The sequence below is a fragment of the Marmota marmota genome, unplaced genomic scaffold (genome assembly GCF_001458135.2).
Source record: "Marmota marmota marmota unplaced genomic scaffold, marMar, whole genome shotgun sequence".
Classification (NCBI taxonomy): domain Eukaryota; kingdom Metazoa; phylum Chordata; class Mammalia; order Rodentia; family Sciuridae; genus Marmota; species Marmota marmota.
This window is the reverse complement of record NW_026000137.1, coordinates 6,421,742-6,443,657: the sequence shown is the minus strand read 5'-3', so window position 1 is coordinate 6,443,657 and position 21,916 is coordinate 6,421,742. Positions and strand designations below refer to the sequence as shown.

Here is a 21,916-nt window from a genome sequence, read left to right as displayed (position 1 = left end):
CTGGAACATGAAGCTGGGGGTGGTGGACCACGGGCTGTGGAGCCGACGCCTCTCACTCTGTGGGTCCCAGGGGCTCCAGGTTCATGTCCACCCCAGTGCCTCCTGGGGCTAGCAGGTGCTTCTGTCAGTGGTGAGCACTTCCCCTAGGAGGCCGGTGTAGATGGGGCTGGGGAAGGCCCTGGTCCGGGAGAGCTGCCTCTGTTCCCCGAGGCTGCTGGAGAAAGCCCCCGACCAGGAGCAGGAATCGGGTCCAGAGGCCCCAGCCAAGGGGCTGCAGGTTGGCGCCTCTGGTGGTCTGAGGGAGCAGCTACCTGGCCTCCATGAGCCTCAAGGCCTGCTGGGGACCCCTCTCCACCTCTGACATCGCGTGGTCTCTCCCACTGCGTCTGTGTGTCCAGGTCTCCCTTTGTGGGCAGACGCCCGTCATTGGACTGGAGTCCATCCTGACCACTGTGGCTCTGTCTTGGCCTTGTCTACAAAGGTGTCGTTCCCAAATGAGATCCATCCACAGGTCCTGGCTGGACCCCTTCTCCCCAAGGCCGCAGCAGGAAGAAAGACCTGTACTGAGCATCCCAAGGTACCACCTGACCACGTGACAGGACACCGCAGGACATGGGAGAGTCTCGGGGTATGGAGGAGGCGCAGGCAGAGCCTAGGTGCCCAAGTCCCTCAGCAGGACGACACCAGCAGCCAGGACAGGAGAGTTGGAAGGACGGCCTCCCCGCTATGCCATGCTCACGCTCAGCACGGCCGGTGTCCACCTTCACCACCCTGCAGGGCTTCAGGCACCAGCCGGGCCCCTCTCAGCCCCCTGAGCAGCCTGTCCCCAGACCCCTGCTGGGCACAGCTGCCTCGAAGCAAAACCCAGAATGTTCTAGAAGGACAACAGAGGGGCCCCCACTGACTCTGCAGTCCAGTTTTTTCCCTCCAAAAAAAACATCAGTTATCTAGCTATAGAATCTCCCCTCATACACTGTATGCATGTCAAGAATTTTATTTTCAAAAGTTTGATTTATCTTTTTAAGACTGCCAAGAACAGATGTGCAATTTCCCACCGGGATCGGGCAGGACTTGGCTCCATCTCACTCCCTGGTACCAAGACCCATGTTGGCTCAAGTCCTTGGTGTAAATGACAGTGTGCTCACATGACCCCCAGGTCCTCCCAGATGCTCCAGATCATCTCTGGGCTACTTATGACACCAGGACAGTATGCAGGCTGCGTAGACAGATGTCACCCTAGGTTGTTGGGACACGGTGACAGGAAGACTCAGTACCCGTTCAGCACAAACACAGGTTTTTTTCAAATAGTTTCCATCCGTGGCTGGTTGAATTTTCAGATGCAGAACCCACAGGTGCCGAGGGCCAGCTCTGGTACAGAGGAAGAGAAATCTCCCAATCATCCCTTGTAAGCCGTTCCCCTGAACCCCACGCCTCCTCACAGAGCCACTAAGCCAGGCTTCCCCAGAAAGGAGTAAACTGCTTAGACATAATTGTATTTTAAAGAAAACACACATGGCTTGGGGAGTAAGGACATGGGACAGCCTGGGCCACAGGACGTGGGATCCTCTGCGTCTCGAGACGGCCCAGCGCGAGACCTGACCCTCTCTGCAGGACGGCGGGCTGCACTCCAGCTCCTTGGGGTGGGTTTCATTCAGGATTTCTAAAGTACCTCCCAGGTGGGTCGACACCCAGGGCCGCACCTGCACTCCATGGGTGTCCCCCAGCTGTGGAGTGAGGGGAGGGAGAGGGAGAAGGCGGCTGACCCAATCCCTGTGCTTGGAATGCACGTGGGTCCTGTGACCTTCCTCTAAAGACGCCCTCTCTGCAGGGAGCTCGCTCCTGCCAACCTCAGGTCCGGGCAGGAGCATCACTGAGTCCCCATCACCCTGGTGTGTGCATGCTCACCTGGCTCTGCTCTAGTCGTGCCTGGACCCATGGGGAAGGGGCACCAGCCGTCCCAGTGCCCCCACGGGGAGGACACATTCAGAGGGCACACGCGAGGGTGCCCACGGAGGTAGGAAGCAGATGTGGGCACCAGGTGGGAGCGGCCCTTCCCGGGATGGCACTTGGGTGTGGGAAGGTGAGGACTTTCTAGAGGTGGCCTCTGAGCTGTGGCTGAGGAGCCGTGACCGAGCCTGCAGAGCCTTTCGCCACAGGACAAAGCGGGTGTCGCGGCCAACTCCGTGGAAAGCAGGCTCCAGGAGCCGCAGCAGCCAGGGCAGCTGTGACACGGGTTCTGCCACATGGCTCCTAGCAGTGGAGAGGCCAGCGACTGGGCGGGGCGGGGCTCCAGAGGGACAGGATGAGAGCGCACAGTGCCGCACGTGGGCTGCAGACCCTGCTCCTGGCCAGATGCCTGAGCTACACCTGACAACCCAGGTGCTGAGCCTCCTCCCAGGCCCAGGCAGCGCCTGTGGAAAGGCCTCTGCAGGTGTCCCCAGGACCGCTGGGCGGGCAAGGGCCAGTGGCCTCCAGGCTCTGTCATTCCACCTCTCCGGATCTGTGGCCACCCTCACCTGCCAGAGCAGCCACGTGGCTGGAGGCCCGGCTGTGGGCTGTTCCTCCTTGCACACGCAGGTGAGCTGGCAGTGGAGTGCTGGGTGGCTTCATCACCCTGGTGTGTCCCAGAGGTGCACAGTGGTCTGAGCAGGGTGGAGGCAGCGTGGCCTGCCACCTGGGTGCATGGCCAGTGTCTGCAGATGTGGAGCCTAAAGTCAGGGCAGGTGAGGACACGGGGATGCCGGAGGGCATCATCCCAGGCACCTGGGCAGGAACCGGGCAGTCACGCCCAGACGCCAGCGTCGTCCTGCCCAGCGCTGTGCAGGTGGCTGAGCCCAGGGCAGCTGGAGCCCCCAGCACTGCCCAGCCCATCCGCCAGCAGGCTGGTTCAGTCCGACGCGGGATGAGGCCCTCTCCCGGCCAGTGCACTCAGCAGTGCCCAGTCAGGGTCCGCTCTTACTGCCACCAGCAGCGGTTCACCAGGAAGAAAGTCCCCCGTCCATCTCTAGTGTCCACCCTCTGAAGGCATCCTGTGAGGTGCTCGCGTGGACCTGGCTTCTCTCCCTCCCAGAGCCGGAGCCTGCTGAGTCCGGGTCCTCCTGCACAGCCCCAGCTGAGGCATGACACCTGAGCTGAGTGCCCCGGGAGACCCAGAGGACCTTCCTTCTTCCCAGGGTCACTGTCGCCACAGCCTCGGCGCACCAGTTCCCACAGCCAGGGCCAGCCACCTCTGTGCCCTGTGGCCGTTAGCTGTGGCATGGGTCTCCCGTGTGCACCCCTGCTAGCCAGGCTGTCTTGATCAGCCAGAGATGACCATCGTGTGGCTACTGTCAATAGCACCACCGGGAGCCTCACGTCAGGCCTCCAGAGAAGGCTGCTTACCTCGGTGGGGGCAAGGGCCCCTCCCACTGGGGTGGCCTCCAGGCTGCCGGGCTAGTTCACGGCCTCCTACCTGCAGCTGCACTTGATGCCCCTCAGTGGACAGACCTGGCCTCTGGCAGCCTCAACGGCGGCCTGCAATGGCGGCCTGGCCTGACATGGAGCGTCCAGGCCTGTCCTGCTGCCCAGCCTTCCCAGGCCCTTTCTTCAGGGGTCAGCTCAGGTGCTCTCTCATCTGGCTTCTTCCCATGGGGAGGTTCCCCGGAGCAGGCTGGCTGATGTGGGGACGTCACTGGATCAGGGGAGCCCAGACAGAGGAAAACTGGATTCTTCACCTGCGATGCTGTGCTTTGGCCGCGCGCCCGAGTTCCCAGGACCGGCCGTCTCCAGTGTGGCCCCGCTGGATCCCCCCTACATCTCCAAACCTGGGAAAGCGGAGGAAACTCTGGTCCCACCACCTCACCCGAGGCTGGGGTTTGCGACTGTGACCTGGGACGTGTCCACCACTGTCTTGGTGGCCATGGCAGTCCTCCTGTGGACATGGGAATTGGAATTAGAAAGACATCTCCCAAGACTCCTGCTTAGGTGGTCTTTATGGTTCACAGCTGAAACATGGCAGGAGCTCCCATCCTCTCCCTCCTCCTCCCTCTCCCCCCTCCTCCTCCCTCTCCCCCCTCCTTCATGTGCTTGGATCCCATCATCTTTCCCCAAATCAATAACTTGGCTCCCATAATTGCACCATGTATTATTTCTCCTGTCCACTACGTCATTCCCATTGGCCCGCAAATACCCCATCATTCCCCATCCATACTCTTTAGAAAAAAATCACCTCTCATAACTCAATATCACCGTCCAGTTCCCTCCACATTCTGCAGCAGAACTCTTTAAAAAAAATGTATATATAGGTCCTTTCCTTCCTCACCAATCAGCGTTCTTTCCCGATCCCACCGAAGCTCCTCCCACCAGGGCCGCAACTTGCCAAGCCCAGAGGCCCCTCCACAGCCCGCCCCTTCCTCCATGGCTCCTGGGTGCTTGGTGCGGTTCTTATCCGTGGTCTCCCCGAGGTTCCTGACCTCTGAATGTTGGACACCCCAGAGCTCAGTCCAGGGCTCCTTCTCCTCCTTCTATGTATCCTTTAAGCTGCTTCTGCCCAGTCTTATGAGTTTCAATATCATTTATATATTGGGACTCTCAGATGATACTAGCTAGGCATTCTCTCTTGTGCTCCTGACCCTGGACACCCAGACCTCCTTCTGCTTCCTGTCACCACAGCCACAGCAAGGAGTGTATACGAGCCAGGGAATAGGATCAGCCCAGGTACCACAGGATCCGAGACCCCCATCTAAGATCATATGGATGGTATCCAGTAGACCCCAAAGAGAAGCCCGGGGTTTTACTAATGCCCTTCCTTTCAGCCAGAATGGAGTTGATATTGGGTGCAGTTTCCCCGGAGGGGGAGGGGGTTGAGGAGACCTCTTAAGGAGCTCCCAATTCTCCATTCTGCTCAAGTTTCCTGAAGTTCTGCCGTGGCCGGGTCACAGCATGGGCACGCACTTCGGTGGAACAGGTCTAGCCAGACTCTTTTCCAGAATGGCTGCTCCTGCCCGCACCTTCCCAGCAAGGGTGGCCTCTTGTCTCCACACCTCGCCAACACTTGGCACTACCAGCCTCCTGGGCTAGTAGATAGATGTAAAGTGGCAACTCAGTGGTGTTGTATTTATCAGATTACGAATGAATTTGAGCACCTTTCATTCACCGGCTTGTTTCTTCCTCCATAAATAAGGGATCCATTTCCCTTCNGCCATGCCAGTGGCCTGCTCAGCTCTCTTCTGTGCCGGGGCCTGCGTCCTCCACCCTCCGCCTGGCAGGTCGGGCTCGGCCCTCCAGGCCACCGTGTTGAATGGCAGGATTGCCCCTGCGGCTCAGGCGCATCCTGCTGTGCCCACGACCGCCCACCCACACATCTGCTCGTGGCCACGGTGCACGTGGGAGGCAGCTGTCTCCAGGGAGGGACTTGGGGCTGCTGCACAGGTACCCAGATCCGCGACAGCCCTGAGGAGCCTCTGAGTTTTCCCGGGCCCTGTCCTGTTCTCTGCACCTCAGGCCTGTGCTGCTTCCTGGCCTCAGACGGTGCAGTGGAGTCCTGTGGTCTGCGCCCGCCTGGTGTCCCCTTGTATGCAGCGCTGGTGGCCACCACCAGGGTCTCCTTTGGAGGAGTGTTGGTTGGGTTCCTGGGCCACGTTCTAGCGGGCTCCTCTGTGTTTGCTGGTGAGATACTCAGTACTCAAGGAGGACTCTGAGCAGGTGGACCCGGGCCCCTCCTGCTCCCCGACTCTGATGCCCCCGCCTGCCGAGGTCTGCTGGGCGGCAGTGTCCGGGGTGTGCTGGTTGGCTCGGGCTGCTGGGACAGTGAAGAGGCCGGCTCAACAGCAACCGGGGTGCATTCTCAAGTGCCGGAGGCCCAAGTCCCAGACCCGGGAGTGGACAGGGCACTCCTACAGAGCCCTAGGGCAGGTCCTGCACCTCCAGCTCAGGGGCCGCAGGGGCCCCTGGCTTTTGGCAGCATCGCCCCGTCCGTGCAGGCCCTGGCGTGGTCCGCCCTGGGCCCTGCCTTGGCCTGGTGTGGCCCTCTTTGTGAGAAGGACATCAGGCTGGATTAGGACCAGCCCCTCTGGTAGGGCCTCGTCTCAGCTCATCACACCTGCAACGCCCTGTTTCTAGCCGGGCTCAGGGACACACGCCTGGACTCCAGCAGCTCGGGGCCCGAGGCAGGGCGGTCCCAAGCTTGAGGCCAGTCTGCGCAACATAGGGAGACCCGTCTCAAAATAAAATTGAAGGGCCAGGGTGGCAGCACAGTGGCAGCATGGCCCGGAGTCCACCCTCAGTACCAAAACAAACAGATGGCCTTCCAGGGGCCACACACAGGCACCAGGCGCCACTTCAGCGCCACTGGAGAGGATAGTCCAGCCTCAGCAGGGAGCTCCAGGGCTCTAATCGCCAGTGAGCTGGCTCAAATAGCAGGTCCCCAACGTCACACTTGGGCAGCACCAGCCCACACTTCCCATCACACTTCCCATGCACAGGCGAACTGTCTGAGCTACTCCAGTTCTTCTGCATCCATCACCAGTCTCTGGCCCTGGGCGGTTCCCCAGGATTGGCAGCGGGCTTAGCCCTGGTTTCACACCAAGAGAGCCCCTGGAACCCAGCCACTGTGAGGAATGGGGGGAAGACCCTCTGCCCCTTCCCCGCCCAGGCTCACAGAGGTGGGCTCTGAGCAGAGGAGCCGGCACGTCTGGGGGATCTCAATCCTCCGAGCACAGCACCAGCCATTCACACGTGGGGTCCGTGCCCAAGCTCACTCACCGTCTACATCGCAGCTTCATCTTGATCAGGGCATAGAGGACCCTGCTTCCTGCCTGGGAAAAGTAACCCCCTGAAAGTCTGCAAGCGGAGGGGGTCTGAGGGCCACCACAGGTGCCTCTAGGCACACATAGCACCAGCCCTGCCTGTCCCCATCGAGTCTCCAGCCTCAGGCCTGGCACATGGCTCAGTCAGAGGTCAGATAGCAGAGTGCAGACCACAAGTGTTCTCAGATACTTAACAGAAGCCCCGAAACTGCCATTCCTGAACCAGCCTGTCGCTCTCTAGTTTCATTCCGGCCTATTCCAGGGGACGGCGCTAGATTGAACAGGGACTCCAGGTCATCGCCTATGTCCAAGGAGGAAGTTCAGCTCTCTCAAGGTGCATGGCACAGTGTCCCCCTCCCCGGCCACGGGCAGCAGCACCTCACGTCCTGCCTGTTGCAGACCAAGCCTGGGGTGAAGAGGGCGGAAGTGAGACCTGGTGGACCAGGTTCTTTCTCTGTTCTCGCCAACCGTCAAGTTCCCTCAACATGCTCTGAGGCTAAGCGGGCGGCACGTGGGTGACGGTGGGAGCTAGTGAGAGGTGCTGTGGCTCCCCCAGGTTGGGACACCAGAAAACCTCGTCAGGCTCTTGAGCAGCTTGTGGCCCTGGGACCCAACGCAGCTGCCTGTGTGTCTGGTGACGCCTTCTCTGCTCTTACCCAGACCTAAGGAGAAGCGTCACCCCCAGGGCACCGTGGGAGGCTGGGACCTTAGTTTATGGAGTTTGTTTGGATTTAATCTTGAGCACCTCTTCAGAGAGCCAGGCGGGCTCCCAAGGCTGCCACCGTGAGCTGCAAGGCCCCTCTGCCGCGGCAGGTCCCCAACGTCACACTTGGGCGGCACCAGCGGGGTGCCGGTGATTAGTTTACGGTCTAGATCGTTGTGTTTTTATTACACTCATAAAACCCGTGTTTCTCCTCATTTCCGTAATGGCTCCGACGAGCTTCTTCGCTTTCTAAGGGCACATTAAACTGCCGCGTGACGGGCGTGCAGACGGGGAGCAGGTCTGAAGGCAGAGAGCACGCCCGGCCCTTCTTGCCCGACTGGCACAGAGGCCGAGGGAAGCTCCTGGCTCACGCGAGGTTCACATCTACTGTGGGATTTTGGCCAATATCTCAGGAGGTCCCGTTAAATCCCAACGTAGGTAGCAGGCAGTGAGGCACCCCAGGGAAATCAGCTGTTTCTATCCCACGGGAAAATAAATAGCATTAACAGAGGAAAACACCAAGCACAAGCCTGATTTTAAAATGTAATCTGACGGGGGAATTCAGTAACAGGAACTATGAGGGACAAGCCTTTTCATAGGTGAGATGTGGATTCTTAAATAACAAGATCATAACTGGATTTTTATATTTGTATTTCAAAGGAATGGAAGCGCTCAGATACGGACTCGCGTCCAAGCACAAATGCTTGTCAACATCTCTGTGAAGTCTTGTGGGAAATGTGACCCGTGCAGGAGAGCAGTCCTCCCGTGATGGGGAGGGGCCGGCCACCCTGGACACACTGGGCCGGGAACGCAGGTTCACGCCCCCAGTGGCAGGCCGCGTCTGCGAGAGGGCGCAGGAGGACTGTGCAGCCCAGGTGGCGGGCACGCTCTGTTCACCGGGTCTGGGGCTGTCCCGTGTGGCCAGGACAAATGGCAAAATCAGCTTGGGGTCTGCTTTGATTTGAACCCTACTGAGATATGCTGCTGTGGAGTCTGTAGTGTGCTTTGGAAAGCCTCCTCTCAGCCGCTGCCGATGGCTCTGCAGGTCCGCCGGGTGAACTGTTTCTCTGGCCCAGCAAAGTAATGACAACCACCAAAAAATAACTGTGGTGACAGATCTCTGCTTGTGTCGCGTGGTAGAAAGTGTCCTTTACAGACCGAAGGTTGGGCAGGCACATGGCTGGCGGGGAACCGTGGAGGGGCTACATGGGGGGACTCGCTGGCTCCCACATCCCACAGAACGCGTGGCGAGACCAGAGCAGCGGAGGGCAGACGCTGCCCCATGGCAACGGTGTCTGTGAGCGCAGTGTCCCTTCGCTGCCTGTCCCTTAGCACAGTGCGGCACGTGTGACGGAGCCTCACCTGGGCCCGCCTTTCTGTCCGCAGATGGTGTGGGAGAGCGGCTGTGCTGTCATCGTCATGCTGACGCCCCTCACGGAGAACGGGGTGCGCCAGAGCCACCACTACTGGCCGGACGAAGGCGCCAACCTCTACCACTTCTACGAGGTACCGAGGCAGGGGTGCCTACGTCCCCAGGGAGGAGCATGTGCCCCGCTGCTGGGTGAGGTTGCCAGCAGCTGACCAGTCCTGTCCACTAGGCAGAGGCAGGGCCACACAGGGCAGGCAGCACCACAGGTTCTCAGGGGTCTAGGTGCCACATGGCTGTGTGGTTGTGGCCCCGGACTCTGGGGTGCACCGTGTATCTCCACATATGAAGTGCAGACCCAAGCGCTGGCAGGATAAGCAGCACACCCACCTCCAGGATGGTCGATCCTGCTCCCAGCCACCCAGGCAGGACCTCCTTCCACAGAGAGCACTGCCACTGTCCCGAGGACCGAGGGGCTCCTTGCCTGGGCCAGGGGCTTCCCGGTGTCTGTGCAGGTGATTTCAGAGCAGAGGGAAGCATCGGGCCAAGCCAAGGCTGAGCTGCAGCAGCTGTCATGTTGTAAGACGCCCCTCCGCCCCAACGGCAGCGTGAGGTGCAGGCGCATGTGACTCACGATGCATGGCCTGTCCTGTCCCCTCCTGTCCCCTCCCCCTCAGGTCAACCTGGTCTCGGAGCACATCTGGTGCGAGGACTTCCTGGTGAGGAGCTTCTACCTAAAGAACCTGCAGACTCGGCAGACGCGCACCGTGACCCAGTTCCACTTCCTGAGCTGGTATGACGGGGGCGTCCCCTCCTCCACAGGGGCACTCCTGGACTTCCGCAGGTAAAGAGCTGCCAGCAGCCAATGTAGCCAGAGGGTGACACCAGGCAGCAGGGCACGGGCTGGCACCAGATCCTGTGTCTGGGTGGCTCCAGCTGTGGGCATCCTCTGGGGCAAGAGGTGGGGGACCTGCCGCTGTCCTCCAGCCTTGGTGCTGGTTAGTGGCGAGGCGGACACCTTAACATGGTGGGAAGGTGGCCCTCGGTTCAGCCGGCAGCCCCAACGTGAGGATGTGAGGCCTGTGTGGCGAGCTGGGCCCTCGCCCGGCGGCTGGGGTGAGGCTTAATAAGGTGGCTGGATTCTGGGGTGGACTGTCTCAGGCAAGAGCCTGGGCACGGGGGGCTCGCGGCTGCGTTCTCAGTGGCTGTCCTTCGGACAGTTGGCCAGTCGCCCCACGAGCTGTCCTGTCCTGAAGCGTGTGCTGCTCTGCTGCACAAACGCGAGGCTGTGGCAGGAAGAGATCAGCAGCACAGCACAGCAAGCCCTTGCGCACGGAGTGGGGCTGCAGTCTCAGGGGTGGCCGCAGTCGCACTGCAGTGGGCCTGCAGTGGCCCCAGGCAGCAGCACCGCAGCCAGGCGCGGGGCAGGCAGCACCCTCCTCGGAGGCACTCGGGCAAGGAGCAGAGTGAAGGCGAGGCGCGTCCTAGCCCCGCATGGCAGGCCCCCAAGAGCAGTGTTCTGTGTGGCCCTGGGGGCCACTGTCACCTTGACAGGGCCAGCTCCTCTGCAGATTTTGCAGGTGGAGGCTACAGTTGGTTGTGACATGATTTCTTTTGCCTTCTGGTCCATTTGAAATAATTACAACATTTTTATCTCGATGGCTCTTTGGGTCAGATAGCATGTGAAAGAGCTCAAGGAGGGACTTTGGTGTCACATCTGTCACATACACTCAGTGACTCCCATCCAACTCTGTCCCCACCCCAGAGATGGACCTAGAACCCTGAGCTGTTGCCCATCCCCCAGTTTCCTGGCCACTGCATATGTCTCCTCAGTGCACAGAGACGTGCCACGTGGAATCTCAGCTGGGTTCCTGAGGTCATCTTCAAACCAGTCATCACCAGCAAAACGGATGAAGCTGAGAGGCGGCCACTCATGCCTCTAGGCTCATCCTGTGTGGTTGACATATATGCATATGGGCACGTGTCTGTATCCATATATGGAACGGAACATACCCATACCCAAACCTCAGGGTTCCAAACACATCGCAAAGAAAAATGGATTCCCCAAACTCCCTTGCTCCAGGGTCTGAGAACGCGTGGCCCCAAAAAGTCTTTGTTAAATCGAAAAGAAAGCAAACTTCTAGCCCGGTATGACCGTCTGGGGAGGATCAGCCGTCCTTACTGGCTGTGTCTGGCAGGACTGGGAGTCCAGTCAGGCCGGCCGCACCTTCCCTGGACAGTGGGCACCAGTGGCGACACACCCAGATGTGCATCTCTGGAAGGTGGTTCTCTGTGCAGCAGCCGAGTGCCAGCAGCTGTGTCTGGAGACGCCTCCGAGGCAGGGTGCAGGGTTGCTCCCCTCTGAGCGACAGACAGAGCTTCTCTCCCCGGCCTGGTGTGTGCATCAGGCTCCTGAGATGTGTAATTAACTGTTCCTGGAGCCCAGAGGGAGCACATTTACACTCTACAGAGAACTGCTAAGGGGTAATTAGCATCACACGGGAGGCCTCGCTTGGAGAACCTCTCTCCCGCTGTCTGTCCTCTCTCCCTCTCTCCTGCACCTCTTGCTGTGTGCCATAGCATTCACTAACGCTGCTCACTGTAAACATGGACAAAGCCTTACTTTGCCAGCTCATTAGCGGTGGCCAGTGTCATTTTTGTGATGTTGCAGCTAGTAATATGAGCCCAGTTGCATAGTCACAAAAGTGATCATTGGAAACTGTGTCTGCTGCAGGGACATGTGGGGACCCTCTGAACCTCTCACGGCCTCACCTTTGCTTGCTGTTGGTTTGCATGGCGGTTTCTTCTCACTCAGTGGCCCGAGGGTTGGTTTGTATCACTAACCGCTCCTTCTCGGTAAACGCCTCCTGTGGAAGCATAAGTAACGCCAGTTTCCTGGATGTGGAGACCCCCTGCTGACTGAGGATGTGTCTGAGACACTAGTGAGACCCTGTGTGTTGCTCATCTCCTCCAACGATCTGCATCTGCACCTAGGGTCCACCCGACGAGCCCTTAGGGTCCACATGCGATGGTTTTGCTTTCCTGTCTGTGATGTTCCCTGATCTGAGTGCATGGTTCTTTGTAAATAAAGATCTGAGCCATGTCACTGCAGCTCTCTCCCACCCGTGCCCCCCAGACCACTCGTGGTGGCTGTAATAGTCTGGCCCAGGGCAGGGAGCTGGTGTGGACATTAAAGTTACAGCAAACCCTTGCAAAGGCCTGCAGAGGCAGCTGGTGACAATCTGCTGGAGAGAAGGACATCTCGTATGCCACAAATGAAGACAGGGCTCCCGGGTGGAGAAGAGAGACGCTGCCTCATGGCCCATCCTCCGGCTCCTGCTCACATGCCCCTCACCCAGCCAGGGCAGAAGCACTCTGCCAGACAGGCAGCTGAGCAGATGCAAATGGCTGCTGGCCCCCAGACCCACATCCTTACCCCAGACAGCTGCAGAAGGCCCTGGTGTCAGGCTCTTGTTTTTAACGAGCCTCTCTTTGTGCTTGACCCAGTCAGGACAGAGTGAGAGAACCTGTTGAGGAGCAGTGTGTTCCGTCTTACAAGCAGTGGCCCAGCTTGGAATAGAGCAGAAGGTCCTGCAGGTGTGGAGCTGAGGCCTTCACGTTAGCCAGACGCAGCACTGAGAAATTTGTCTGAGGGAGAAAAGACTTTAAAAGTGAAGCCCCAAAGAGGGCTGATAGTTGATCTTGCTTGATGCTATGCACGCACACACACACATGCATGCACACGTACTCACATGCACACATACATATACACACCTGCACACACACATGTACACATGTGTGCATATATACACGGATGTGCATACACCTACATATACGTACACACCTACTTGTGTGCCCATATGCATTCATGTGTGTGTGCAAACCTGTGCACGTGCTCCTGTACACACATGCATGCACACATCCTCACAGGTACATACATACACACATGCATGTGTGTACATACATGCATGCACACTCTGGCTGAGTACACATACATGTACACGTGCACATGGGCATGTGCACACATACACACATGTGTGCACCCATACTCAGATGCATACGCACATGCCTACATAGGCACGTGTACACAGTCTTTTTTTTGCCGGGGGTGCAGCCCAGGGCCCTGTACATTCCAGCCATGCCCAGCCCCATGCACAGTTCTCATGAGCTGTGAGCTTCACATTCCTCTTTTTGAGGTGCATGTCTGGGGCCAGAACTTGCTTTCTCAGAGCTGGCACTTGTGACATCTTTACAGCCACATCAGCAGTGGAAGATTTTAGCAGCAGGTCCACATGGCTCTGTCTCCCAGTCTAGTCTCCAAAGGTGAAGAACTTGGAGGTGTTCTGGCATGCACGTGCTATTGATCACAGTGGCTTCGTTCTTACTTGTCACCTCCCCAGACTTACCATCACAGGGTACAAAGCCAGGAAGGGCCCCTGCAGGAAGGACCTGACCACCAGAGTGCTGGCTTGCCTTACACGCTCCAAGCCCTCCCTTTTTCAAGGCTTCTCTGGGTGGTCCACCAGCACGAAGATGCTGCCCATTTCCACAGGCTAGAGAGCAGCCGAGATCAAGTGCTCTGAACAGGCTTTGAACACGACCTATCTGCAGGTGGGCGCATCTCATCTAGGCTCTGCAGCCTGCCCCCTCAACTCGCCTTACGCTGTCCAGGTTGGGGGCTCCGACTCCCGTCAGAAGTACCTCGTCCTATTACTCTGTGGAGGAAGTAGGAAAAAGGAACCCTCTGGTGGCGGGGCTGCCTGGTATTGAAGTCTCTACTCAGTGCCAGTTGCCGGCACTCACCTCCCTCCCTCCACCCGGTGCTCTGTGGCAGCCATCGATTGAATTTCCACCTCCAGCTGGCCACCCCGCTGCTCCACAGGCAAGCCTTTGCAAAGAAAGTGATTTTCCCATTTCTGGTTCAAGGGGAAAACATTTTTTCTGTACTGTCATTTTTCTTTAGTCTTACATTGTTTGAGTTCATGCAGTACATTCTAGAAACATCCCTTCATCCATTTTTCCCTTCCGATAAACTGAGATCCTGTCTTTAATTTTCTCAAGTAAGAAATATGTGAACATGTTTCCTTGTTTTACTGGATTAAAAAAAAAAAAAAAACCCTAGAATCTTACATAGTCAATTTTAAGTCAGCCCTCTGATTTGGACAAAGGTTAGTTAATGAAATCTTAAATATATTCTCATTATTAATTTTCATAACTTCTAATCTAAAAGCTGCACAATGGAGCTATTTTTATACATACTCAAATTTATAAAAATGGAAAAGACTGTCTGGACTCCATGGTGATTTCTCCGTCATTTAGATATACTTACCTGAAACCCAGAGGTCAGATAGGATCTTTGGATGCTTCTTTCAGACCATCTGGTAATATCACATTCCGATAGGATGTTCAGACTGTGAGAAATCCTGAGCATGACTTGCAAACCCCCCCGCCCCGTCTTTAGTGGAACATCAAGACACCGTGTCACACGGAGGTCAGACCCCCCCCCCCAGAAGCTGAGGAGAAGGGGGAGGAGGCCCCGTGGGAGGGCGAGAGCCAGGGCAGGACCCTCCCAGGCGCTCGTACCTGGAAAGGGGGTCAGGATTGAGAATTGTTTTCAAAGCTCTGTTCAACGAGTTTATGTCGAAAGGAAAAATCTTTAAACTGATATGTGTCATTTTTAATTTTCTTTGTCCAACAGACTATTTTAAAATGATATCAATGATATGGACTTTCTGCTTTGGTGATTGGGTATTTTGAATAGCAGAGTCTTAGTGTATCACTATAATTTTTATATCTCTTTTTATTTCAGAAAAGTAAACAAGTGCTACAGGGGCCGTTCTTGTCCAATCATTGTTCACTGCAGGCAAGTACGACTTTTAACCTGGATCAGTAAGTGTTGCTATTTCAAAACATAACGGGTGCACTCCATACGAAAGCTGGACTTTCTAATTGCTCAATGAATACATCTTGCTGGTATTCCCAAGGGAAACCAGAGCATAAGCATCATCCACTGTGCCTCTGGCTGAGTGAGGCTGTGTGTCCATCTCTGAACCCACCTTAGCTGCCTGACGTGTCTTCTTTCTAGCAAGCTCTATGCTGTGTACCATGATTTCCAAATGTCAGTGTCCTGCCCACATTATTTTTTCTTAAATTGTCATGTTGCAGCTGAGACAACATTTTTGGTAGGTTTTTAGTGAGTGGCATTGTCTTGCCCTGAGAGGTTTGGGCCCTTTGTGAGAAGTGCCCAGGGCAGTCATGAGCAGGGACAAGTCCTGTCCTACAAAAGACATGTCCACCTCTCACTTATTGCAAGATTCTGGGCCCTTGGGCAATATTCCAGTGACCATGCCCTGAAGTAGGTTAAACCCCCACCAGCTGGAACAGATCCAGCCAGAGAAAGCTCAGCGAGGGTTCTGCCCCTGCCAGACTCCATGGGCAACTGGTTTTGGTGAAGACCTCAAACTCTGATTTCTAAAGCCATCTCACTGAACATTCCTTTCTGTGGAATAAAAAGAAAATCTGTCTCCAAAGATCAAGGACCAAATCTGCAGTTCAGAGGAGAGGCAAGAGTGAGTGGCCCCAGGGTGCCCCTGGGAGCAGGGAGGGGGCTCTGCGCCAGCCTCCCCCGTGGAGAGGTTGGCAGAGTGAGTCTGCAGCCTACGGACTCTGCAGGGGCACATCACTGGTCACCTGTGGCCACCTGAGGCCTGCCACAGCCTGGGCTGCTGTGTCTCCTGTGTGTGAAGCTTGGGCGAAGGTCCATCTCTCCCACTGCGGCTGTCCCAGCCACTTGCTGAGGCCAGACGGGGTGCTCCACTGTGAAGACTGCCCGAAGCTGCGGAGGCCGCAGCCACAGAGCCCTTGCGGTCACAATGACTGTCCGAGCCTGCGGATGAGAAGCGTCCTCCTCTGTCAGTGGCCGTTTGGTCGGAGAGCATCTACTCCGCACTGGTGGCCGTGCTGGTCAGAGAGCAACTGCCCACATATTCCCTGTGAGGAAGGGATGGCAGCAGGGCCATTTTCCTCCCAGCAAAGAAACTTTTCTTTTTCTTTTTTCAATTTGCTGTTGTTAAAACATAATTCAAGACATTTTTACAACGCTAGTCCAGATGGTAAATATTCCAATTTTAGCTGGTGGGATGAGGAAGAGATGAAATGAGAGCACTTTTTAAAGAATGTGATTAAGTAACAAATGGGCGGCCTGCAAGGCGGGGCAGTGCCCCAGATGCTCTGGATGTAAACCCATCCCCTCCAACACAGGCATGCCTCTTCATTTTGTTTTGTTTTGTTTCTGACAAAATTTACCCCACCTCTGGCCAAAGAGAGGGGGAAGAAGTCTTGAAAGAGACAAATGTGTACCAAGTAGGGTGGCTGATCCCAGGCTCCCTCTCCAGGGCTGCTCCTGCCCTGCCTTCTGCCCCAGCAGCTCTCGGCCCTCTCCCCTCCCCCTCCCCCTCCTCCTNCCCCTCCTCCTGCCGCCTCCCCCTCCCTCCCCTCCTCCCCTCTAATTCGCAGCCCCTTCCCTTCCCCAAGCCCTTGAACATAGAGGAGATAGTGCTGCTAGCTTTGCAGTGCGTGGGTCACCGGACAGGCAGCACCTCATTCTCTCTCCTTCTGTTGACAGCGATGGTGCAGGCCGGAGCGGGACCTACGTCCTGATTGACATGGTTCTCAATAAGATGGCCAAAGGTGAGACTGCCAGTCTGGCTGCTTTGTTGTGGCTCAGAGATGGGATGGCGTTGCCATGGCAACACGGGGGGTGATATTCACAGGAGGCCTTGGAGAGAATCAGCCGATTGTTCCTTCCCTGAATCACAGGAAGGCTATTTGCAGCAGGCGTGGTTTATTTCTGAGGTTCCTGCTCTGCTGTCAGCCTGAATGTGCTGAGCACATAGTAGGTCTGATAAGAATCAATCACACACACTCCGATGCAACATTAGGACCAGAAGAGGGCAATCTCGGGTCTTTAAATGCTGCAGCAAGCTGGACAGCCTAGGGTGACCACAGTGAGGCTCACAGTGTGGCTCAGGTCTCCTACTAGAGTCTCCCTACTAGTCTGGTAGTAATGTCACCAGTGCCAGCCACCTTATCTCAAAGGAACCAGTCTTGAGGGTTGGGTTTTTGTTTTGGGGTGTTGGGGTGGAACCCAGAGCCTTGCACACCCTAGACAGGCCCCTCCACTGTGCTGCATCCCCAGCCCCCCAGTACTCTTAACATTGTTCAATGGCTCTTTGTCCTCCGAGAAGGGGAGCACTGTCTATCGGGGGGACCCTGGACACTGCAGTCAAGGCAGGGGTGCAGCGACACCTGTGGCCAGCCTGCCCGTGGTGATTACAGGGAGGAGGAGGGGCAGAACTGGTCTGGCACTTGCCAGGCGATCTCCAGAGAGGAGACCCATGAGAGGCCCCCTGCCAGGCCCAGGCAGGAGGCATCACCAAGGAGCCGGTGAGCACGCGCCTCCTCCACGCAGTGCTGCTTGGGGGTGGAAGGACTGTGCTGTTCTCATGGTGTCCATTAGCTCCCCGTGGGACCTGGCAAAGAGACGGGTGGCGTTTTGTAGCCTCTGTTGAGCTGTGAGCAAGTCATCGTCTGATAACGCGCACATATGCACACACACATATATACATATGGGCAGACACGAGGACGGAGCCTTTGCCTCCCGGAACATGCCATTCTTCACCTTCACCCAGCCATCAGAGCAGATCTTGACAGTGGAAATTAGTTTCTACTATTAGTGTTAAGTAGGTGTTTTCCTTACTCCATCTTCATTGGCCAAAAAGAAAGAAAAGACATAGAGCCCATCTTTAGCCCAGGCTTAAGACATGCTAAGACCCAGGCACAACGGGACTGCGTGCTGGGCAGGGTCTCTGGACCCCACGTCGCCCCCCCAAGGGCTGAGCCACACCCTGCATGGCACCCAGCTGGCTCAGCCTTGCTCTGCAGCCCCAGGAGAGGGTGAGCCCGGCTTCTGGACACCCAGTACCAGCTTGGCACCTGACTCGTCGGCTGGCAATGCCGTGGAAGCACCCAGGACAAGACGCAGACGCTCCGGCTCTGCAGTGGTGTGTTGGTTTTAAGATGTAACGCGATCCTCACCTTTTTAGTCAAAAGTTCAGTTCTTTTTTCATTTTTTTCTTACCCATTCATCCAGCTGAGTCATTCAATAACTTTTCCTTTACAAATTTGCAGTTCTTGGCGCTCAGGGGTATCAACAATGTTTACTTCTGCCCTTACCCCCCAGCCTGCCTTCTCTCTCGGGAACACACACATTTCCCTCCCATCACCCCAGAGCAGCTTCGGCAGAACGCAGGCCGCCGTGCTAAGCAACACCTTGCAGCCCTTTGTCAACAGCGTGCCCTCCTGAGCTACTTGGTAGATACCCATCCCAAGTGGAAATTTGCTAGTCCAAATCTCGGGAGCCTGAGCAGGTGCCAAGGAGGCCGGCCTGTGCTGGGCAGCCTGGTGGCCATCCATGCAAGCAGCCTGGACCTTCAGCCGCCAGTTCACCTCCTGGAGGGCAAGCAGGGCAGTAGGTTCCGCTGCTGGGGCGGGGCCCACCATTGTCCGGCGCCCTGGCGCGCCGTTTGCCGGCTCCGCTGTGGCCTGTAATGTCAAATTCCATTTGAAGCGTGGCCGCGGTTCTCAACAATGCCAGCCAGCCATGTGGAACTGGCCGAAGCGGGCCGGCTCCCGGCTGGCTCTGAGCTGGGTCGCCCGCCCTCTCCCTGACCTGGGCCGCCCTGCTCTCTGGAGAGATCAAAGGGCAGGCGGCCCCTCACCAGCTGAGGTGGGCCTTTCCCAGGCGCCACCCCGAGAGGCCACAGGGGGTTTTGTCCTGTGCGGCCAGGGCCGTCTTTGTCTGGCCTGAGAAGCTGGAGGCCCACGTTGCCGTCCCAGCCTTCATCAAATGATCAAAGGCCCCAAACCCTGGACATGAAGCCTTTCTTCCCATTTCCCCGTCTTAAAAGGAATGAATTGCACAAGGACCAGAGAAAGCCTTCCCAAGCCTTCCTGTGCAGCGCCCGGCCTGCAGCGCCGCCCAGCTGCACGGCAGCACAGCGCCCTTGTTCACGGGCCTTTCAGGGATCAGGCCCGGGGCCTGCTCAGTTCTTTCTCTGCCGTCTGGTTGGTTAGCAAGTGGACGATAATGCGCTTTGAAATCAAAGTAGATAGGGCCGCGGTCCACTCGATGGTGGCGGACAAGTAAAGGGTGAGCACTTCTGCGCATTTTCCTGTTGCAGCTGGGGGCGGGGGGCGGCTAGCCCGTGAGGGGTCAGGATTTCCCCGGGTAGTGCTGCCTCTGGCTGAAGGGCTAGCTGTCACGCAGGAACGCGCCCAGCTCCTGCTTTTCCACTTCTGCTTGGTCCCTAACGTCTCCTCTCCAGAGTTTTCTCCTACTCCTCAGTTTTTCAAAGGGTCCAAGAGGGCCCGTTGCTGGGTCAGCCTGAGGCTGTGGGGAGGCAGAGATGACGGGAACCCAGTGTGGAGCCTGGCGGCTGCGCACTCGCCCTTTCTCCCCGAGGCCCACCTGCAGACGGCTAGGCTCTGGGGAACTGGGCCCTGGCTGAGGCCCCAGGCGGGTGCTGGCAGGGGAGGCCTGTTCTTTTGTTTGATAGGGACTAAAGATTGGGACTTCCGTTTCTTGTCTCTCGTTGTGAATCTGTTGTGAAACGGTGCCACCCGTTGCTCAAGCCTGTCTGCTCGCGCTGGCTGGAAATGATTGCTCAGTGACCTGCCACACAGCAGGGGGCGGTCCCAGCACCTGCCCAGCCAGGTCCCCCTCAGCCCCTGGCTGACTCAGGTGCTTCCCGCCCACCTGTGCCCCCGAGGGACCTGTGGAGCAAGCTGTCTGCACTGCCCCTTCCCTGTGCTGCCCTGTGCACTCTGGGTGCCTCCCTGAGTGAACTTGAGTGGCATCTGTCCTGTGTGACTGACTGATCACCCCACCAAGGTCCTCGAGGCTCATCCATGCGGCTTCTGCCAGGGCCCCTTCCTTTTGTGACAGAGATGTTAGACCACTTGGTTCATCTGCGGATGGACATTTGTGTCATTTCCAGTTTGGGGCAGGTGAGCGGGCTGCTGGGAAGGTGTGCACGGCACATGCCCAGAAGAGGACTGCAGGATTGGACGGCAGTCTGTCCAACTGAGGGACACCTCACCACTCTCCTCCACCGCGCTGTGGTCCCGGTTTGTCTGCACACAGGCCAAGGCTGGCTGTTCTCACTCTTTAGTGAGAACACTTCACACCCTCATGGGTGAGAAGTGGCATCTCCTTGTGGCCTTGATCTCCTTTGCCTGTTGACCGGGGCACTGAGCATCTCATCTGACTTTTGACTGTGTGCATCATCTTTAGAGGAAGTTCTGCTGAGTCCGGGGAGGTGGGCCGTGCGCGGTGGTCATGGGTTGAGGAGTCCTGACGTTCTGTGCATCCTCCATCTCGGACCTACCACCCGTGGGCAGTGGGCAGCCCTCACCCTTCTGGAAGTGTCTTTTGTTGCACCAAAGTATCTGGTTTGTCTCTGCCTTTTGTGTCTGTGTTCGGGCTCATACCCAAGAAGTCTGCCAGATCCAAGGTCCTGGAGATATTTTCTCATAAGAGACGTAACCTTTTGGTGGCAGGTCTCAGCAGAATGGGGACAGCGGCCCCAGAGGGAACGAGAGAGTACGGAGCAGAGGAGGCAAGCGGCTGTGGCCCAGCGCTGCCTGGCTGGTGGCTGGGGCTCCTCCGTGGCTGCCTGTGACAACACCAGGTCTTTCTCAAATGACATTTTATGGCTCATTGAACTTTCTAAAACTAACACCCGTTCAGAGCTGTGCTGCCCAATACAGTGGCCTGTGTGGTTACCTTGTTTAATTAAAGTTAAGTGAAATTGCAAAGGAACTGTCCTCAGATGTGCTGGTCACATCCTCGTGCTGGGCAGCCATGTTGCCATGTCGAGCAGTGCACAGAGCACCGTCCACCACAGCACAGGTCCTGTTGCCCGTGCTGCTGGGAGAGTATCGTGAAAAGACCACCCTATGGTCTCTCTGAGCCCAGCCCCATCTCAGTGCAGTGGCCTCTGGGCTGGCCTCTCTGCCTCACGTCCCCCTCCCAGTCTGCCCTCATCTGGGAGTCCACAGGAAACCTCGGATGCCCCTCCCTGTGCCACTCTCAGGCCTTGCTGGTTCCTTCGGTGAGAGCACAGGGCCCTTACACGTGCTGCCCCAGGGCTGGAATGCACCCCAGCCGCCCTCCTGCCCTCCTCAGGGAGTCCTGCTGCTCCTCACAGCCATCTCACACACCTTTTCCTCCTCTGGAAACGTGCCGAGCCATGAAGGTGCCCTCCAGTGGGCCACAGGGAGGCAGAGCCAGCCTCCCACGGGCAGCCTGTTGGCAGGACACCCATACTTGGCAGGCACAGTATCTGGGACTCAGTGAGCAAACCAGAAGGGGCCCCGTCCTCCCGGACTTCACCCTCTGTCCATGTCCATGGCTTCTACAGCTACAGCTGGCAGCTCGAGAAGGCACTGACCAGAATGCCAGGGGCCACCCGCTCCCCAGAGCTGGTGACAGTCCACAGACCTGTGCTCATGGGACAGAAGGGGACCTGGGGGCTCGTTTATTGGAGCAGATCCCCAGAGGTTTAGGGACTTGCCCAAAGCCCCCCAGATGGCCAAGGTCAGACCCAGAGCCCTGGTGTGTCTGCAGATGGGCCAGAGCCCAGGAGGGAGGGAGGTGGACAGTAAGACCTTTGCGTCAAGCTGTAGAGGTGCAGGCAGCAGCATCTCCTCAGATGAGGGTCATCCTGGGCTGAAGGCCTGAGTGACAGGCCAGCTAGTGCCCCCGAGTGTTGGCAGCCATGGTCACAGGAAGTGAGAAGCCCAAGCCGTGTTGGTGGAACTGGCCGGCAGGGGGAGGGAGGGGTCAAGCTGAGGACCCCTGGGAGGACCAGGCCAGACCCGCCGTGGAGGCGTGGGCACATTGGCAGGAAGGCAGGGCCTGCACAGAGCGTGGCCCACCGTGGACAGGCTGGGCAGGTGGGTAGCCAAGGAAGCCCTCATGTCATGGGCACAGGTGCAGAA

General features: G+C 57.4%; 1 protein-coding gene across 1 annotated transcript in view; it reads left to right on the top strand.

Moving 5' to 3' along the window:
* Ptprn2 (protein tyrosine phosphatase receptor type N2) overlaps positions 1 to 21,916 on the top strand; it is a 631,370-nt gene that overhangs the window by 599,276 nt on the left and 10,178 nt on the right. Inside the window, exons 18-21 of the mRNA XM_048785405.1 lie at positions 8,875 to 8,994; positions 9,532 to 9,698; positions 14,664 to 14,717; positions 16,479 to 16,543. Coding sequence (XP_048641362.1) covers positions 8,875 to 8,994; positions 9,532 to 9,698; positions 14,664 to 14,717; positions 16,479 to 16,543 — 406 coding nt within the window. The remainder of the gene's footprint in view (positions 1 to 8,874; positions 8,995 to 9,531; positions 9,699 to 14,663; positions 14,718 to 16,478; positions 16,544 to 21,916) is intronic.